Below are 20,536 nucleotides of genomic sequence, written 5' to 3' on the forward strand. Positions count from 1 at the left end.
ACCTAAGAATGGACATGTGACCATCGGTAATGCAAGGGACTTAGACGCAGGGCCTGCTGGGTGATCCCGGGGGAGATTTTCTTCCCCCATAAAAGAGAGAATACTGTGGGAAGGAGGACCCTCCCGCTTGTCCCTTCGTCCCGTCTCAGATTCAGTGAGGGGACAGTTCATGGCCGGCGGCTGTCCTGACCACAGAGGCAGGGGCAAGTCTGCAGGGATGCTGACCAGGGTCCCGACGTCTCCGAGCTGCTGCCCCTGAGTCACCTCCCTCCTGACTTCTCACGTGAGGCATGTGAATGTTTTCCGGGTGACAATTCTCCAACTGAACCAGCACTAGAATCACCCTGAGGGCTTGCTGACTCCTGGAGGTTCTGACTCACTGGGTCTGGGCTGGCGCCCGAGAATCTGCCTTTCTGACAAGTCCTGGAGCTGTCAGGTGGGCTTCGTGTTATCTGCAGCCCCAAAGCACGCCAAGCGGGACCCAGGGTCGCCATCATTAGTGGAGCACCTTTCGGCCTACAGCTCCCTGTGATCTCTGCCCTGGGGTGAGGGCGCCGTGAGAAATTCCCATTTCCTAGGTGAGCAGCCTGAGGCCCAAAGAGGCAAGAGTGACTTGTCCGAGGTCCCTCCGTGGGTAAGAGGTGGAAGCAACCTGGGGACTCGCAGGTCCGTGCTCTGTCCCTGTGTCACCTTGTGCTGGAGCCCCCTCTGTCGGGCGGCAGGGGGGGCCCCAAGCAGCGTGGCGGCAGCGTTCAGCCTGCTTTCCAGCACTCCTGCAGCAACTCAGACGGAATCTGCAAGCAGGAAGGGCCAGCACCCCCCTCAGCTGCCGGTACCTCTTCTGCGTGTGGGAGGTTTGGGGACCAGAAGTTTGGGGCCTGGGATTGCGGCGTCCTGGGAGCTCAGGAGAACTTCCAGAGGCAGGAGAAAGGGGCGCACCAAGGAAGGCTGCAGGGTTGTGGGAGGGAGGCCGGAAGGGAGGCCCCCACCGCCCTGGGGTTGCTGGCAGTGGGGTGTGGGGGAGCGCATTTCTGCGGCCTTGACAATGCATTTGTCAGAAACCAGTGTTTCCCAAACCCCTGTCATTATTATCCCATCTTCGTGATTTCTGCGACCCACCTGCACACCTGCTTCCGTGATATTATTAAATCAGCATTTAAAAAGCCTTAAATATCCTTATTAAAAAGGAAAGCTGGGAATCCCATAGTGGTCCAGTGGTTAGGAACCTAAGCTTTCACTGCAGGGGGCACAAGTTCGATCCCTGGTGGGGGAACTAAGATCCCACATGCTGCCGCCAAAAAGAAAAGAAGAAAGAAAAAAAAAAAAAAAAAAAGGAAAGCTAACCCCACCATTAATGAAAATGAGAAGCCCTTATAACTAGAAGGGCCGTGAAAGCAAAGGCAGAGTGTGGATGGCGAGAGGAAAGAGGTCGGCCAGGTGCCTCTGAAATCGCTTGTAGGTGACAGCGTTTGGAACGCATGGGATACACGACTCAACTGGACAAAAAGGGGCTGATGGCTGGGAAGAAGGTGACTGTGAAGGACTGAATTGGGGTCCCCCTCCCCAAATTCATATGCTGAAGCCTTAACCCCTGACATGACTGTGTTTGGAGATGGAGCCTTTTAAGGGGATAGTTAAATGGAGTCTGCAAGATAGGGCCTTGATCCTATAGGACCCCTGTCCTTATAAGATGAGGAAGAGACACCCGGGATGCTGGAACAGAGGAGAGGACACAGTGAGAAGGTGGCCGTCTGCACGCCAGGGAGAGAGGCCTCTGGAGAAAGCAGCCCTCCTGCCCCTGACCTGGGACTTGCAGCCTCGGGGGCTGTGAAGTGGTAAGTCTCCAGCGTGAGCCCCCAGCCTGCGGCGTTCTGTCACGCAGCCCAAGCTGACCAGGACCATGCGAGGCTGAGGTTAAGCCTGTCTACTCGCCACGTAGTGGGATTTGGGGGTGGGCAGCCTCGGCGTCACAGGGAGCCCGTGGAACTGCAGCCCTTCAGGCCCCGGCCCAGACCTGCCGGGCAGGAACACGTGTTTCCACAAGCCCCGCCCCACGCTGCCACGTGATTCACGGGCATCTCAGGTGAAAATACTGCAACAAGGAGCATCTCCACGGGCCTGCGCCACGTTCCTGGGAGGAGTGGCGTGGCAAAAAGTCAGGAGCCTGCAGGGAGGTTTTCAATGTTTTATTCCACAAACTGTTGCGATGCTTCCGTCAAAGATACATCCCAGAAACGTTTTAGAAATACACCAGTTTTATTGAAACAACAGCAATGTGGTCCCTGTTTATGCGAAGCACACACAAAATTTACAATAAACTTTTGTACATAGGAAGTAGTAAAATACATCATTTTTCATAGAAAAAAGCACACACGTAAGCTGCGGGCTGAGTGAGCCTACAGACAGTATGAAAAATCAGACATGCTGGGGCAAAATTCAGAAGGAAACCAAAATTTTTCACTGTGGGGGGGCCAGTAGCACTGCTGACTGGATTTATCATGTTTTTATGGGTGAAGTGCTGCAGGCACCACGGGCCTGTTAACCACGCTAAGTGAGGAGGGTCTCTGATCACAAGGGCTCATGCTTTGTCGCCCTGTGTCTATTTCCGGAAGACAATGGTTCCAGTTCCAAAATGTTTGTGAGGGTGAAAAAGACAACAAGGTCTGGTTCTGGGTGAGGAGTTTCTAGCCCATCAGATGTGCCGTTTAACAAGGCACTGAGGAATCTGGGAATCTTATTTTAAAAAGACTGTCCACTCACACTGGACGTTTCAGCGTCTCCCTCCGGCAGGATGCTTCAACAGCAAAGCTGCTGAAATTCCCGTGGATGGTCGCTAATTCTAAACACCCAACCTTGTAGTCTGGACGTGGCCATAGCCACAAAAGCCTGGTGACAAGCAAAAGTCCAACAGCGTAACACCTCCATCCAGAAGCTTCCAAGGACTCAGATCTTTGGTGGGAACTAGACACTGTATCTGAGTCTGACCAAATTCTTCCACTCTGACGTCTGGAGTCCAGCAGTCAGTACTTACGAGTTATAACGAGCCCACAATGCACAAAGCAAAAACACAGTCCTGCTGACTTCAGCTCCGTCAAGCTAAGGGTTTCATTGCTTTTACAGACTCCCTCAAGGGGGGGAAAGCTACCTTCTCTTTCTTCACTCATTAGGGATGCCCTGAAACAATGCATCAACTTGGTTCCCCAGGTCGAGTTCCTTGTCCAGACTGTCTTAGTTTTGTTTTGTTTTTTTTAACTTGCTGCTAGTTCTTTTGCCTTTGAAATATTTTGATGGAGAGTGAAATCGACTTTGAAACCGGCATTCACAAAAGTAATCTATTGGCCAGCCTGGTGGTGGAGGGTGGAATTTTACCTTCTGCAAAGCGGTGCTATTTACAAAAGGGTATTTTATTTCACTGTGGGTTCTGGGTCTAGGCTTATGAAGAAGTTTTATACGGTGACGGGAGCCAGAGAGCACCGCACTCCTTGGAGGCTCAGGAACATTTGGCAAGAACCGTTCCACAAAAACAGGAAGAGAAGTCCTTCTAGTGTGTTACCATCACTTGTTATTACGCCGCAGGACGGTTTCATAACCACAGGCTGTCCCTCTTCCCAGAGCTGCTAACCTCGGCGAGGAATGTACTAAGGAATGAAGCCATTCCTCCCATTGCTAAAAAATAGGTCATCCGACGGATGGGAAATCTGCACATTTCAGTGCCATTTTTTAAAGGCAGCAACAAAACAGCCTTTCTTTGGCTGTTCTTAGACATCTCAGTGGAACCCACAGAGACGAGGAGTTGGGAAAAAAAAAAGTGGGCTTCCAACAGAATCGCTTGCCAAGCAAAGGCTCTGGTGGGAGACACAGAAACCAGCCTGGGCGGGGTGTGAGCCACAGTGGGGAGGGGATGAAGAAAGGGTCCTGGTTCATTAGTCCTCAATGAGACCAAAGGTCACGGCAGCGAACAGATGGGCCACGTGGACGAAGGGAAGGACCAAGACAACACACATCTCTGGAGTTACGGCTGAACTCGAAGTAAACCAGCACTGCTGTGTGTAGAACCAGCCCGCACGCAGCAGGACGAGAGCAGGGCAGGTGCCTGGGCAGAGTCCCCTTGTTCCTGCCCATTTGTCTGACCAGCAAACATTAAACCCATTTTTCTCCACTGGTAGGGACGGACTGTGTTTTTAATGTTTTAAATAACTGCCTTCTACTCCATCCCTGAAACTCCCCCTGAGTATCATCAACACACCTCTCCCCACGCCCCTGAATGCCTCTCAGCGTCAGCTCCGAATCCTTTGGAATCCGCTCTCCATCCACAAAAGAACTCCTCCTGGGGGAGACCCCCCGGGGCCTCAGCAGGACGGTCACGGCTGTCTGCTCAGGACGCCGAGGATGCTCCCCTGCGCGGAGCTGAGACCAAGGCGCGGCGGGCGGGACACTGAACGCCAATCAAAGGAAGTTTCCTGACTCTCCACATCCCCGGCCCACCCCCCAAATGACAAAATAAAAATAAAAAGCGAACCCCCGAAGCCCTCTTGAAGATGCCCCCTTCTCCCCGGCCCTGAAGGTTCACTGCCTGACGGCAAAGATCCGGAAGGCCTTTCCATCTCGAGGGGTCCTCAAGCTGAAAAAGAAGGGAGAGCACGTGTTACCCACAGATCTGCAGGGATGCAGCTGGGAGGGGGAGCTGGGTGTCCCCAAGGCCCCGCGGTGGAAGAAGAATGACCGAGGGACAGACGCTTCCTGAAGCTGCTGGGAACACAGCCTGCCCCAGCCAGCAGCAGCTGGCAAAGCCCTCTGCCGCTTCAGACACGCCTGGGTCTGAATCGAGGTCAGGGTTATTAAGGTATTGCTGTTAACTTGGAATCTGCTGGCCCCCGTCTGTCTGAACTGAACCTGGCCTCCGAGACTTCTGCCTGGTTTTTTCTACCACCTGTCAAGTGGAAGAGTGGCCGCCTGCTTGACCGATGCCAGGGTGGCATTATGACAATAACGCGTGTGCGCCTGTTCCTAAGACAGGCGCAGCAATCCGACCTGGCTCACATACTGTGGGGAGCCTTTTCTATACGCCTTTACCTCCTCCCCATGGAGGAATCATTAGTATCCCTATTTTGCAGGCAAGGGAATGAAGCCGGGCAGAAATAAAGCTTCTGCAAGGTCACACAGCCAGGAAAACCACCCTCTCAAGACAGGAGCAAAATCCTTCAGGCCAAGAAGGGAAGGAAGGAAGGAAGGAAGGAAGGAAGGAAGAGAGAGAGAGAGAGAGAGAGAGAGAAAGAAAGAAAGAAAGAAAGAAAGAAAGAAAGAAAGAAAGAAAGAAAGAAAGGGAGGGAGGGAGGGAGGAAAGAAAGAAGGAAAGAAAGAGGGAGGGAAGAAAGAGAGCGAGAAAGAGAGAAAGAGAGAAGGAAGATCAGTTTTGGATTTCCCTGGTGACGCAGCGCTTAAGAATCCGCCTGCCAGTGCAGGGGACATGGGTTCGATCCCTGGTCCAGGAAGATCCCATGTGCCACGGAGCAACGAAGCCCTTGTGCCGCAACTACTGAGCCTGTGTGTCACAACTACTGAAGCCCACACACCTAGAGCCTGTGCTCCGCAACAAGAGAAGCCACTGCACTGAGAAGCCCACACACCACAACAAAGAGTAGCCCCTGATCACTGCAACTAAAGAAAGCCCGAGTGCAGCAATGAAGACCCAACACAGCCAAAAAGAGATAAATTTTTTTTTAAAAAGAGAGAAAGTTTTCCTTAAAAAAAAGAGAGAGAGAGAAAAGAAAAGCAGCTTCACTGAGATATAACATGCCACAAAGTTCACTTTCTTGAGGTGTACAATTCAGTGATTTTAGTGATTTTGGGGGGTGGTCAGTCACCTCCACGATCCGGTCTTAGGTCATTGCAATCACCTCCCAGAGGTCTTTCGTGCCGATTTGTAATCCATTCTGGCAATTTCTGTTTCTAGGGATTTGCTGTTCGGGACATTCCATGTAAAAGGGATCATAAAGCGTGTGGCTCTGTGGCGGGCTTCCGTGCTAAGCGTGAGGTTGTGGAGCTCGCGCCTGTCGCAGCGTGGTCTGTACTTCACCACTTCTATTAGCCAGTGATGTTCCGTTATACGGACAGACCGCATGTCATCGATCCCTTCCTCAGCTGATGGGCATTTAGGTTTCTTCCGTTTTGTGCTACAAGATTTCCCTGGATTCTCCGCCCAAGTGAACAGTCTGGGAGGACCACCCAGAGCCACCAGGCACTCGGCTACTCCACATGGTGGGCAAGGCACGCTGGGGAAAACTACCGGAAGTTCTACAGATGGGGCAGTGGGTGCCCCCATCCACAGGGCCCCAACAACCCAGGGGCAAGGGGCCACCCAGGCTGTCCTCCAGACAGCCACCCTAAGGTCCCCGAAGGTCCTACCCAGTCCTATCAAGCATCCCCGCTGAACAGCCGGCCCGCCTGGAAGGCGCGAGCAGGCCCCGCTGAACCGGCTGTGAATCCCTCAACACATCTCACATATCATGTGACACCAAGTGTGGTCCCTTCCATTGCCTCAGGCAAGGTGGGTCCCTACTGTTCAAGCATCAAACATTCACTGAGCTCCAGTTCTGCTAGGAAAGTTGACAATTGTGTGTGTGTGATGAAAAACACACGTGAGATTTAACAAATTCTAAGTCTTGCCCTCTGACCCTTTTTAGATTAGTTTGTAGCTCCCACATGTATATGAAAGGGGATGTAAATTGGCACAGCGTTTTTGGACAATTTTCACAAAAGGTACTGGATGATTTTTTCCAAAAGATACTGAACAATTTTCATAAAGGGTATTAAAAATCCTACAACCAGTTCTGAACGAATAGCTGAACTCAGCGTTTTGTCTGTCATTCAACCAGTGTTTCCTGAGCATCTACTATGCGCAGGTTGGGCATCAGGAACACAGGCTAAACCAAACTGATGTGGTTTTTGCCTTCACGGAGCTTACAGCCTGGGGGTGGGAACCCAACAGCTAAACAGGTGTAAGCAGTAATCCAGAGAGTGGCCGGATGCTGGGAAGTAAAGAGCTCAGGGTGACCGGATCAGATGAGACTGGGGAGGAGGAGCTGACTGGAGACCCAACAGCAGGAGGACGCTTCCTCGGGGAGGTGGCATTTGCGTGCGGGTCTGAATGACACGGGGGCCCAGCCACGGGATGTATAGGAGCTGGGAGGGTCTGGGGTTGGATACCAGTGGGTGCAGAGGCCCTGAGGCGAGATCTTGGTGTCCAGGAAGAGAGAGAAGACTAGTGGGGGGCACTGCTGTGACCAGGAGGGTGATGCACCAGGAGGGGTGGCAGCAGGTGTGGACTGCCTGGTAAAGGGCGGGGATTTTATTCTCAGCCCTTGCGGGCAGGGCTTCCACAGGAGAGAGACACACCGTGCATCGCAGAAGGAGGCTGATCGGGCAGCTGCGGCTGCTCTGGTAAAAGGAAGTTACCTAAGAGAAGTGTGGGGAAAGTACACGGGCTTGTGCAAAGATGTTCTTTGCTGTGTTGTTTATAACAGCAAAAGAAAAAAAGAAAACAATGCAATGTCAGTCAGCTGGGTAAGGAAATGATGGTCTGTCCACACAACGGAACAGCGTGGAGCCACGGACGTGACGGCGTGACTACGCCGGGCGTGGGGAACATCGGGGAGACACTCACAGCCCGTCACTGACTGCGAAAACAATGAACAGAATGATGCACGCAGTCTGATCTCCCCTTTTCTTTGTAGAAACAAAACAAATAAGAAATAAGCTGTTAGTGTGTAAAAAGAAAAAATATGCAGGGGAATATATCAGAATGTTTGCAGTGGGTGTTTCTGGCTGTGAGATTTTCCATGATAGTAATTTCTTTCTTTTTTTTTTTAATTAAAAAAAAATTTTGGCCATACCATGTGGCATGCGGGATCTTAGCTCCCCAACCAGGGATTGAAACCACACCTTCTGCAGTGGAAGCATGGAGTCTTAACCACTGGACCGCCAGGGAAGCCCCATGATAGTAATTTCTTAAATGTTATTTTTGTTATTTCTTGAAATTTCTCTAATCTTACTGTGTGAAAAGTGGAGGGGGGAAGGAAGGAAGGAGGGGAGAAGGAGTGAAAGAAGAAAGAAAGAAAGAAAGAGAAAGAAAGAAAGAAAAAAGGAGGGAGGAAGGGAAGGAGGGGTGGATGGAAGGGAGGGAAAATCAGCACAAAAACCCCCTTGCAGAGCTGGGGAAGAACCTGAGCTGGACTGAGAAGCTTCTGGGGCGTGCACACGGGCTGACAGTGCCCAAAGGTCGCTGATCTATTTGATGAGCTGGGATGGGCTCTGGGAAAGGTCAAGCGTCTGCAGCCTTGGGCGGTGTCACCAGCCCAGGTCTGGTGAGTGACTCCAGGCTTCTGATGGCCACTCACCCTGCCCTCGGCATCAGCACTCCGCTTTCTGTGCCAGCGGCTGTGCCCGGCACACACACCACGGCACCCCCAGACGCCGCCTCCATCCTTTATGTAATCTTACCCTGTTCAGTCCTTGCAGCCCCCTGAGAGATCTCTAGGGTTCCTCCCACTTACAGAGAGGGAACCAAGGCTCTGAGAGGTGATCCGACTTGTCCCAAATCCAACACCTGTTCCAGGTGCAGCTGGGATGTGGACGCCGGTCTGTTGATGCACTGGGATCCTTTCCTAACCGTTATCCTAAATGGACGGGCTGTGGCCATGCCATCCCTGAGGACCACCCTGGCCAACCCCACATGGCAGTGGGGGGGCTCAGAGGCTGGGAGCCCCTTGGGAGGCGGGAGGGTGCATGTCCTCCGGGAGCCGCAAGCCTAAGGCTGCGTCCTGGAGGCTCACTCCTGCCAGTGAACATTACTCGGGGAGGACCTGATCGCCATTGGGCACCACACAGCACAGACTGGATTAAAGAGAGAGGCCAGCGGCCACCTGTCCTGGGAGGGACGGAGTCGTCGTCCACCAGCTGGCTGCGGACCCCGTGGGGTCACGGAACCCACAGAGGAAAGGGTGACAGAGGGCTGCTCTTCTGTCTGTTACATGTGCAATATCTTCTTTATTATTAAGAAATATCACATATGTATACATGTACATATATGTGCTTATATGTATGTCTTACACATATATATAATTTTTTTTAAGATTCTAATCCTAGTCTCCCAGAGTCTCAGCCTCTACTGATCTTCCAGGAAAATTCAAGACTCAGACACAGTTTCAGATCTTATCTGTTGGACCTTGGGGAGGTTAATCCACTTCTCTGAGCCTCCGTTTCCCACATCTGTAAACAGGGTTCACAACAGTACCCCCGCCTCAGAGACCCTGCAGGATGTGAATGAGCTTATCCAGGGAAAGCGTCTGAGGCAGTGCCTCACTCAAAGCCATGGGCCATGGGGACGCCACCCTGCTGGGTTTAACCCTCATTCTCCCATCAGGAGGACGGCAGGTATGTGCACAGCAAAGCACGAATTATCCACACAAAAGTGCAACCCCCAAGGAATCGTCAAACCTCTTAATCTTATTGCATGAAATATAAAATATTTTTTAGGGAAAAAAATTTCAGGGCAGGGTGTATAATACAATCACCATTTTCATTTTTATGTGTGTTGCCCAGGGGGAAAAAAAAGGCCTGGAAAAGCTATAAATCAGCAATTAACAGAGGTTAATAGGGTGCCTGCAGGAACTCTTTTTTTCTAATCCCTGGACATGTTATTTACATAATAAGTATGTATTTCTTTTCTAATCAATATTTTTAAAGTTACAAACAAGTGTACCGTAGGACTGTAAGACTCACCCCAACTCCCTCTGGGAAGGGCCTGTGCCCCAAGGTCAATGACTCGTCTGCGGTGAGGAGCCACGTGTGCGGGTTGTGAGCATGGATGCTGGAGCAGGCGGCCTGGGTTTGAGTCCCAGCCCCGCTACCTGTTGGCTGGGTGACCTTAGGCAGGTCACGTAACCTCTCTGCGCCTCCCTTTCCGTACTGATAAAATGAAGATAACTGTGGTCCTCACCTCATGAGGCTGCTGGGAGGACAAAATGAGCCGATGTGTGTACAGATCTTAGAGTGCTGGGAAACGGGTGTGGGGGGAGGAGGGGAGACGGAAGAGGAAACCAGCCCAGCCTTGGTCCAGCGGCTTCAGGGATTGTACAAGGCTCATTCTGGAAATAACAGCTCAAAGGTTTCTGCTTCCCAGAGTTTCTGGACATGTCGAGAGGTTTTCAGACACCCAACCCTCGAGACTCCCAGAGCTCACAGTGGCTACCGAGTGCTTGCAACGCAGCTCACCCAAAATGAGACGTGCTCTGTGTGCAAAATACCTGCTAGGTCTCCCAGCTCTTATGGAAAAAGAAGAGTGCAAGTTTCCCATCAATACTTCTTCTATTCATACGTATTGAAATGCTAATATTTTTGATACCTTGGATTAAATTAAATATACTCTAAATTCTCCCTTCTGTTACTCTCTGCTGTGATTACTAGAAACTTTAAAAGCCCACATGTGGCTCACAGTATGCATCTGGGATGTGCTGTGGCAGACAGAGGCCCCTGAGGATGAAGGTTTTTGTCTCTTCTGTCCCTCTGTCCCCAGCCCCGAGGACGGTGCCCTGGACACAGGAGCTGCCTCATAAATGCTTTACTGTCTGAACGAAAGTCAATCCACATGTATATATCATCAACCTCTGTAAACAGGTTACGTCTGTTAAAACCAAGTGACCAAAGATGTTAACTGTCATTGTTTGGTATATTTCCCAATCTCATTGTGAAATCTGCCTTTAAAAATGATCCTAGTCTCAGAAAAAAATCCTGAAGTGATATTCATCCAGATGTCCAGCTTCTTTCCGAAAATATCTGGACAAACTCTGGTCCCAACATCTAAAGCTCTTCTGGACCCCTTCTCCTTCCTTTCCTTCGCAGGCACGTGTGTGAGAGAGAAAGTGCCTGTCCTCTTACACTGTCCCAGTTCTGCATGGTCATCTTTCAAAACTTTCGGGAAATCCTCTTCTAGAAAAAGACAATTGCTAAACCAAAGCCACTTTGAAGTAGAAACAACTTTTGGCCCGGGTACTGAGAATTCTGTGCAGGAGGTTTTGCTTGTCTGTTTATTTGATTAAAGGATTCCCTAAATTTAGAATGCGGCTTTCTGTGAATGGGCTGCTGTATGGCCCGTGTTCACACCTCCCTTGGGATGGCCCTGACCACTCCAGGGTCCCAGTAGACACTGGGGACAGAGCCACTGTCTGGCCCTAGGCTGGGTTCTCATAGTTTCTAATGGGAATAGGCTCTGGGGACAGTTCTCAGCCCTGGTCTCTATGCAGAGGGGCACTGAGGTCCCATCTAAATAAGGGGAGGATGGGGCAGGGCCCTGCCTGGGGCACCCAGATGTCTCTGCAGGAGCCGCATCACCGAGGAGGCACCTCCAGACAGCAAGATGGCGCCCCATGGGGTGTACGCAGCTCCCAGCACCCCCTCCATGGCAGTGATGCCTCTGCCCAGCTACTGACGTCATTATTTCTGCATCATCTGTCCCCCAACTAGATGGTAAGTCCCACGAGGGCAGAGGTCAGCCTGTGTTCCCTGCTAGGTCCAGTGTCTGGGTCATCGCAAGGGCTCGCCACGTGTATGCCACCTGATGGGTGAGTGGTGTGGAAAGGACGGGTGCCCAGGTGAAAGAATAATTCCTGTAGGATGCTTTCGCCCTTGTCCAGAAGATAATCGATGTAGGCTACCTCCTACCGTCAAGTTCCTTGACCCTACGTGAAAAGAAGCATAACGTCTTGAGGTCCGCAACAGGCCTTGGAGGGTACGTCACAGCAGTGAGGCCAGTGGATCTATGGGACACTTACTCTGAGCCACTGGGTGAGTGCTTTGCACGTGGTCTCTCGTTTCATGCTCACAGCAGCTACTGAGAGAGGAGGGACCGAGGCGCGGGAAGACTGCCCAGCTGTGAGCAGTGCAGCAGGGTCACCATGTGCCCTCCTGGCCTGGCTGGCCTCTTCCTTCTGCACGTGCAGGTGGACTCTATCATCCCGGTGCCCACGGATGCCAACACCGGCCTGGGCCACCGTGAATACGTAGTAAATCAATGACTCTTCATCACAAACTACCAGAATCATGGGCAGTGTGACTGTGTGCCAGGGATGTGGTCACCCTTGCACCACCCTCACAGTAGCTGCTGTTACCCTCCTGTGGGCATCAGGACCCGTGGGGGACAGACTGCCCAGCCCGCTCCCTGAGTGTCTGTCCGGGGTGGGCCGGAGAATGTGCCTTTCTAGCAAGCTCCCCATTGGTTTGGATGCTGCTGGTCTGGGGAGCCCACCTGGAGACCCATCGTTTTACCACCACCCCAGGAGGTAGGTGCTATCATTTTCTCCTCTAAAGGTTGGGAAACTCAGCCAGACATCACCACAGATTCCAGCCTGCAGGACCTACTCAGGGGGAAAGAGTTCGAGAAAACCTTTCTGAATAGCGCAGTGGGCACCAGCCACTTTTGCACCTGGGGAAGGCGGTCCTGAAGAAGACACAGTCGGCCTTCCGCATCCACGGGCTCTGCACCCGCGCACCCACGAGTCAACCATCTGCGGCTGTGGAGTCAGGGGATGTGGACGGCCTACGGTACTCTGACATCGTGTATAAGGGCTTGAGCGTACGCGGACTGTGCTGTCCTCAGGGGGTCCTGGAACCAAGGCCCCGCGGATACCAGGGGCGACTATTCTTCTGATGACAGAGCAATTTGGGCGGGTCTTTTGGGCAGAGAGAACTATAGGCGGCAGAGGCTGAACAGTGGGGAAGAAAGCACTTTGGTGGACCCCCCTTGGCCCCTGCCCTCTCCAGACAACCCCCTGTGTCCCAGCCCTGGGGTGGGGGTGGGGCTGCTGGGGTCTTCTCAGGGATCAGACAGACAGAGAGCACAGGGGCTGGCCTACCAGCTTCTCACCAAGACGGTTTCTCTTAAAGGGGCACAAAAGCTCAAGAGGTTGGTGTCCTGGGATTTCTTTCCAGCCTGGCCAGGAAATTCCACCTCATCAGCGGCTTCATTTCCCTCCCATTAAGTCAATGGAATTTCCTTTCATTAAGCTTTTCCCAAACAGAAGTTGCAAATTTTGAAGGAGAAAATGCAGAAGCTGTGAACTCTAGCTTTCGGGGCTGGTGGCCGTGACCCTGCAGCCCCCTCCCCTCCCTGGGCTTCTGCGTCACTTGACTCAGCAGGGTCTTCCCATACAGCGCTGTCGTGAGGCTCAAAGCGCCCCAGAAGGCTGGAGGGTGGGGACAGCCGCGGAGCTCCAAGGAGCCGTGAAAGCCCAGGCTTCAAGGGGCCTGGCACGTTCTGTATTCTTGATTTTACATTGCTTTTCTAAAGTGGTCCCTCAGATATAAAATCTTTAGCATTCCCCTCTGCTATGGGCTGACTTGTAAGCCCCCGCCAAGTTTACCTGTTGAAGTCCTAATCCCAGCTACCCTCAGAATGGGACTGTACCTGGAGACAGGGACCTCTAAGAGGTGATTAAATTAAAATGCAGTCATTAGCGTGGGCCTCAATCCAACGTGCCTGGTGTCGTGGCAAGAAAAGCTAAGCAGGACGTCCCTGGTGGCACAGCGGTTAAGAATCCGCCTGCCAGTGCAGGGGACATGGCTTCGAGCCCTGGTCCAGGAAGATCCACATGCTGCAGAGCACCTAAGCCCGTGCACCACAACTACTGAGCCCGTGCTCTAGAGCCTGTGAGCCACAACTACTGAAGCCCGCGCGCCTAGAACCCGTGCTCCACAACAAGAGAGGCCCGCACACCACAACAAAGAGTAGCCCCGCTAGCGGCAACTAGAGGAAGCCCACGCACAGCAACAAAGACCCAATGCAGCCAAACATTTAATTAATTAATTAATTAAAAAAAGAAGAGCCAGGTAGCATCTCCATCAAGGCTCCCAACAGCCCCAGAGCTAGAGACCATGGTTATCCCCACGGCAAAGCAGGTGGCCTGCTCAAGGTCACAGCGCTGGTAAGAAATGGAGCCTAGCTCTGTTGCACTCCAGACTTGCCTCTTATTCACGTAATGAAATGCAACTATATTCTGATGTAGCTGTAGATAACCATCGTGAGCCTATAATTTGATCCCATAGTTTTGTGGGGGGCATGGCAGGGTGCATGTACACATACAGAAAAAGGACCGGAGGGACACACATCGAAAATCTCAGTGGCTCCCCCAGGTGAGAGGTAACACGATTGTCTTCCTTTGGGCTTCTCTGGTGCCTTAAACTGTCTACAAAAACAAGTGCTGGCTATAGGAAAAAGTTCCTATTTTGAGAAAAGAAAGGAAGAGGAAAGAGGACACACTTGTCCTGGGAATTCTAATATCTTAAAGGGCACCGTCTTTGGCCCTCCTCCCATGCCCCTCGCTGGCCTGGGTGTTGAGAGTCTGAGAACGCAGCCCTACCTTTCAGACTGAACTCCGTTCCTGAGGGAGCCCACGTACATCTTCTTCTTATCGACGGGCATCACGTCCACGTAACCCCCGCTCTCATTCCTGATGACTCCCGCGTGCACGGCGGTCTTACAGATGCTTGAGGTCTGAAAGCGCAGGAAGAGCTGTGGTCAGTGTCAAGGTCAGGTGCGCAGGTGAAGCCCTGCTGGGGTCAGCTGTTACTTGGCCTCCTGGTTGGTGGCGTGTTGACCACACCAACCCCTAGGAAGTAACCATGGCTACCTCGATTCCTCAGTGGTCTCTCCAGGGAGACCTGGCCTCATCCATCCGTTCATTCATTTGTTCATTTTTTCTGACAAATATTTTCTGAGCTCCTACTATGTGCCGGGCACTGTACTAGATGCAGGAGGATTCAGTGGGGAACAAAATAAAGACTCTGCCTTCATGGAGTCCAGGGAGACAGACAAACAAATACACAAACAAGGGACTGAGGCTATGAAGAAAACAAAACCAGATCATGAGATAAAATGAGTGGTGGAGGGGCTCTTTTAGGACAGTTGACAAGGGAAGACTGCTCTTGAAGTGATATTAGAACTCAGATGAGAGTGACAACAAGAGACCCAGCCAAGCCATGGAATATCTCTGGGCAGAGCATCCCATGCAGGGCAGCAGCTCATGCAAAGGCCCTGGGGTGGGAGTGAACTTGTCATGTCCAAAGACTAGAAAGAGGGACCAGGGTGCCTGGAATACAGTGTCAGGCAGAATGTGGCAGGAGTGGGGAGAGGTGAGCAGAGGCCAGTCACGTGGGGCTGTGAGGGCTTCAAGGGGGGGTTTGGGTTCCTTCCAGGTGCCAAATGAGCCAGTGGGTTTCAAGCAAGGGTAGGATGTGCTGTTTTCTAAAACCATCAAGTCATCCAGTTCCTGGGTAATAAAATGGTCGAGTAAACTTTCATTAGGGTCTTAACTTATTCAATAGAAAATCAGTCCTCAGGTGGGGTTGTCAGAGTAATTAACCAACATTTCTCAAATTTGGGGAAATGCACTCAGGGGTGGGGTGGCCGGGGCTTCCTAAAGATGCAGTTTCCTAGGCCTCACCTTGACCTACTGACTCAGAATAATTCTGACGCCCACTCAAGCTTAAGAACCAGCTAGGTAACACCCTCCTGCCTCTTCCATGGCCCTTGTGTCTGGCCTGCGCTGGAACCTGACACTGGCCTTGGCAGTGAGTCCCCACCCTCACTGCAGCTCAGAGCCGCCTGCAGCATCTTTACGTGGTGATGGTGCCGGGTCCCTGCCCTTCCCATCCCCCACCCCCAGAGCCAGCTGTTCTGGGGTGAAGCCCGAGACTGAACATTTTAAACACTTGCTGGGTGATTGTCAGGTGCAGCTGGGGCCGCAGACACAGGTGGAACTAACCCGTCTGTGGGGTGAGTGGCCTCCTTCACAGCGAGCAGAGCTCTCGTTGACTCCGAGCCTATTAAATACCAGCCCTGTGATGCTCTTTTCTTGTCATCTCATTTCATCTTCCAAGGAGATGGTGACCACTGTTATTCCCATTTTACAGGCCAGAAAGTATGGGCTCAGCAAGATTCGATTCCCAGGTGGGCCCAGTGGAATCTCAGGGGTCCCCACGAGGGAGGCGGGAGGGTCAGAGGCAGAGAGGAGCGGCATGAGGAAGACCCAGCGGCTCTTCAGACTCTCAGCTCCTGCCACGTCCCTTCAAAATCCAGGTCATTCCAGACAAGCTGCCAGTTTTGCAGAAGGAAAGAGGCTCACAGCGGAAGGTAATGTTGCTGCCAAAAGGTGGAGGGTCTCAGAGCCGAAACGCACCCCCATACTAAAGACGGGAGAACTGGATTTCTTGGTTTCCACCACTGACTGACTTGAGTGACCGAAGGCCAGTTTTTCTAACCCTGCATGAACATGTCTTGTCTTCAATAAATAAACGGATGAAGTGGGCTCCGGGGGGTCTGCGAGTCCCTGAGGCTGCAGGCAGAAGGCTGTGGGCCTATAGGGTCGGCAAGAACTTTCAAGGTTTTAGCACTGAGCCTGAGAAACCCAGCATCCCAGGCAAACTGGGATGGTTGGTCAACCCTGTCGGCACAAGGAAGCCTTCTTTTCCCCAGGAGAAAGATCACAGCTTTCCAGTTCTCAGGAGGCTCTGTGCGCCCCCCCAGAAGATTACAAAGCAATAAATCTGCTGCCCTCTCAAAGAGAAGCAGGGAGACTTGGGAAATGAAATGACTGACGGAGAATCCTTGAGCCGTGGAAGCGAGCGCGGCCTGGCTCACAGTTCTCACGGGCGGGTGGAGCTGGGATGTGTACACTCCCTGAGTGACAGCCCCGGGGCCTGCCTGCCCGGGGAGGCACACCCTCTGAGGGTAGCTGCGGGAGGTGGGGCGCTTTGGTGCTGCGGCCTCTATGACAGTCCTTTGCCCCGTCCCTGGAGGACTTCTGGGCGCCAGTGGCACAGAAGTTTCCCGTGATAACATCAAGCCGTGGGAATGGAAACCTCACACCCAGGGCCTGATCGTCCTCCCTGCAGGGACCCAGCAGTCACTGCACACGTCTGCCACCGCTGATGCCCGACAAACCCTTTCCTCCCCCTCCCCCCCCCCCACACTTGTCCTCTCCCCGCTTCTTCCCCGAAGGTACAAGTTACCTGCTTTCTCTCCTGAGGGCCTGAGGCAACACCAATATCTGAATATTTTTAACAACTGCTATCAACAAAGATCTGCTCTCAGCAACTCTGTCCCCATCACTTGTTGGCTGTGTGGCCTGGGATGACCTATGTGAACCCCCAGAGTCTCTATTTTCTCAATATAAAGTGGGGACCTTCATAGGTAACCCTTTTGAGCATTTACCACGGCAGACCCATTTCCGAGTGTCTCACGTGACGGATACAGTAATCTCTCAGGAGCCTACAAGGTAGGTATTATTATTATTATCACTCTCTCTTAACAGGGGTTACATGACTCGCCCCAAATCACTAAGCTGGCAAACAGCAGAGCCAGGGCTGCCACCCAGAGCCAGCAAGCTGCAACCACCCTACCGGGGTCAGTAACAGCCTGACGGCCTATCGAGACAGCCAAGTAAGATCAAGGGCTTAATGCAGGCTTGCACACAGCAAGTGCTCAACAGATGCTAGTTACTAAGACACACACCACCAGAATCATCACTCTCACCATCACCACCATGGAAAATTCTCAAGGGACTGTCCTTTCTAACCCAGTGGCCCTCAAGATGCAGTCCCAGGCCCGCAGCATTAGCCTCACCGGGGGACTCCCTGGAACGGAGTAGATTCTCCGGCTCTACCCCAGACCCCCTGAATTGGAAACGCCAGGGGTGGGACCCGGAACTCTGTTGGAACAAGCCCTCTGGGGGATTCTGATGCATGCACAAGTGTGAGAACATACCCAACCAAGGGAGATGGGACAGATAAGAAAAGTGAGGTTCAGAGCAGGGAAAGGCTTGTCCACCATGCCAAGCCTGGTAAATGTCACAGCTGAGGCTTCACTTGGCATCTTCTGACCCAGACTTAGTTCGCAGGCTACACCCTGAGGCTTCTCCTGCCTGCAGCTCACCACAAAGCGTGACTCTGCCAAGTCATGCACTCCGGGTGAGCAGGCAGGGACGGCAGGCACTACCAGGCCCTTCGAAGGTCTGGAGACGACTCTCCCAAAATAAATCTCTCAGCTAAACACACATTTTCCAAAAGCCATCATCATTTTCCAGAATACAGAGTGACCTAGAAACCGAGGCCAGAAAAGAACCTCTGGAAGGGAGGTAGCTTTCTCTTTCTTTCTCCCATTCTTCCTTCCTTCTTTTATGTTTTGAAGAGCTGTTTAAGCACTGACTGCGGTAGCATTTTTGCTGGTTTACTCTTTCAACAAGCATGAATCGAACAGTGGTTCCAAAAGCTCAAAACCCTAGTGAACAAGTTAGAGACTGTATACAGGTTTTCACAAACAGGCCTGCTCACACCCGTGCACTTGTGAGTGTGGGTACATTCAGACAAAGCAGAGCACCGTAGGGGAAGGACGGAGCCTGAGCCAAGACACACCCTCGTCTGCATCTCTCCTTGGCCATGTACTAGCTGTGTGACTTGGGCCAGTTATCCTGAGCCTCACTTTCCTTTCCTTCTCTGTAAGATGGGAGTAACAATACCTAGTGATGGTGTTTTTTTAAGAACCTAAAACATAGTAAAAAATAGCCTTATACTATTACTAACTTTCATCAAGTTCTACTTGCATTTCTAACCTTTCTTTTTCTTTCTCTCTCTCTGTCTTTCTTTCTGCTTTATATGTTTAGCTGCTACGTTGTTTGGCGCATAAAGATTTGATTTTCACATCTTCACGAACTGTAACTTTTGTACCACTGCATAATGAATTGTCCTGTCCCAGTCAGTGTACTTAACTTTAAATTCCACTTTATCAGATAGCCATATTGCCACTCCCGCTTCATCTATTCCTTTCTTTGTACTTTACTGGAATCATTTTGCCCATCCCTTGATATTTAAAGTACTTGAAAATCAAAGGCTCTGTCTTTTAGTAGCAGATTTTGGCTCAAACACTTAGCATAGCAATTGATATACATTATTTGACTCCTTCATTAAGCTTTCAGAATTCAATTTTGGCTGAGCAGCTTTCAAGGAGAAAAAAGACTCATCTAATGGGGAAAGAAAAAAAGACGGAAGTGGGGGGGACAGTAGCCATGAAGGCTGCTTTGACTCTGCAGAACTGGGTGAGCTCACACTTACGGGAATCCAGAATAAATGAAGGCAGATGGAGGCGAGGGTGGCAGCCGGTGAGGGAGAACCACAGAATGAAGGTGAGGAAAGGCTGCGTGAAAGTGTCAGCTGGGGATGAGGGCTGCTGATCTAACTGTGGACTTTCAGCTCTAGAAGATTCCCCGGACTAGAAAATCCCAGCTCTGGCTCGTTCTACAGAGAGGTAAGCGACTTGGCAAGAAGAGGGAATAGCCTGTTGGGCAGAGCTGTGACCACATCACATCTTCTGCATCACCATGTCCCTAAACCCTGGGCCCCAGGAGGAAGCAGACTACATTCTGTAGGATTCACTTCAGAAAAATCAGGCTATGAAAACTAAGTATCATATACAGGACGGATGAACAAGAAGGTCCTACTGCAGAGCACAGAGAACTATATTCAATATGCTGTGATTAGACCATAACGGAAAAGAATACAAAAAAAATACATACATGTAACTGAGTCACTTTGCCGTACAGCAGAAATGAACACAACATTGTAAATCAACTATACGTCAATAACACTTTTTAAAAAAGAAAAAGAAAAATCAGGCTACAGCTTGCTAAAGTTAGGAGGGAAAAATGGAAGAACAGACTCCAATATGAGTGGTTATTAACAAGCAGTGAATTGGAGGTCGTTTGTATTCTCTTCTGTGTGCTTTTAGCTCAGTGTGTGCAAAGCCAAAAAGCAATGCCGTGAGTAGAGTGGACCAACAGCTCTAAATGCACCAGGAGAGAAAGAAGGTGATTAAACTCTCTGGGGGGGTGAAGTGTGTGATGCACGGAAGCCTTCACATGAAAAAGGCATGTCGGGGCGGGGGCGGGGCGGGGAGGAGCAGGATTCCATTTACCCAACTCTGAAGTCGTCTGTGTAAGAGGAGGCACACCTGCGTCTGTGTTCATTAGCACACATTGGTGGGAGGGCAGATGTGTCTGTGAATGGAGAAACTAGGGCAGTGGTAGCAGCCGTGGGTGGTCGACATTCGGCTGGAGACACAGGGATGGGATCTCAGGTTTCCGGGGTCTGCACCTTGGAACGTGGTTTCCGTGGGGCGGTCACGGGAAAGGCCAGGATACTCACGTCTGCGTAGATGTTGGTCCCGAACACGGGGGTCCAGTAGGATGGCTCGTCTCTGCAGTGCGCTGGGCAGCGGACTCTGGAAAGCGAGAAGCGTGTGGGTGACGGCCCGCGGCAGCGGAAAACAGCACCTGAGAAGAGCAGCTGGCCCGCTCTATTTGCACGTCAAGATTTAAGCACTCAGGTGAAAGGCAACGACCACACGGTTTACTCGTCAAGAAAAAAAAACAAACACATCTCTCCTACCCTAGCAGCGATAAAGATATATTTTGCTTAAAAGTGCATATAGAAT

At 51.5% G+C, this 20,536-nt stretch overlaps 1 protein-coding gene across 1 annotated transcript in view; it reads right to left on the minus strand.

Annotated features, from left to right (window-relative positions):
• Window positions 1–3,747: 3,747 nt before the first annotated feature.
• The window catches only part of CRISPLD2 (cysteine rich secretory protein LCCL domain containing 2), a 63,183-nt gene continuing 46,394 nt past the window's right edge, over window positions 3,748–20,536 (minus strand). Inside the window, exons 13-15 of the mRNA XM_057713189.1 lie at window positions 20,248–20,323; window positions 14,412–14,545; window positions 3,748–4,621 (exon numbers count right to left, since the gene is read on the minus strand). Of these exons, the coding sequence (XP_057569172.1) occupies window positions 4,567–4,621; window positions 14,412–14,545; window positions 20,248–20,323 (265 nt within the window). The 3' untranslated portion in view covers window positions 3,748–4,566. The remainder of the gene's footprint in view (window positions 4,622–14,411; window positions 14,546–20,247; window positions 20,324–20,536) is intronic.

This window comes from Hippopotamus amphibius, chromosome 16 (assembly GCF_030028045.1).
Source record: "Hippopotamus amphibius kiboko isolate mHipAmp2 chromosome 16, mHipAmp2.hap2, whole genome shotgun sequence".
Lineage (NCBI taxonomy): Eukaryota > Metazoa > Chordata > Mammalia > Artiodactyla > Hippopotamidae > Hippopotamus > Hippopotamus amphibius.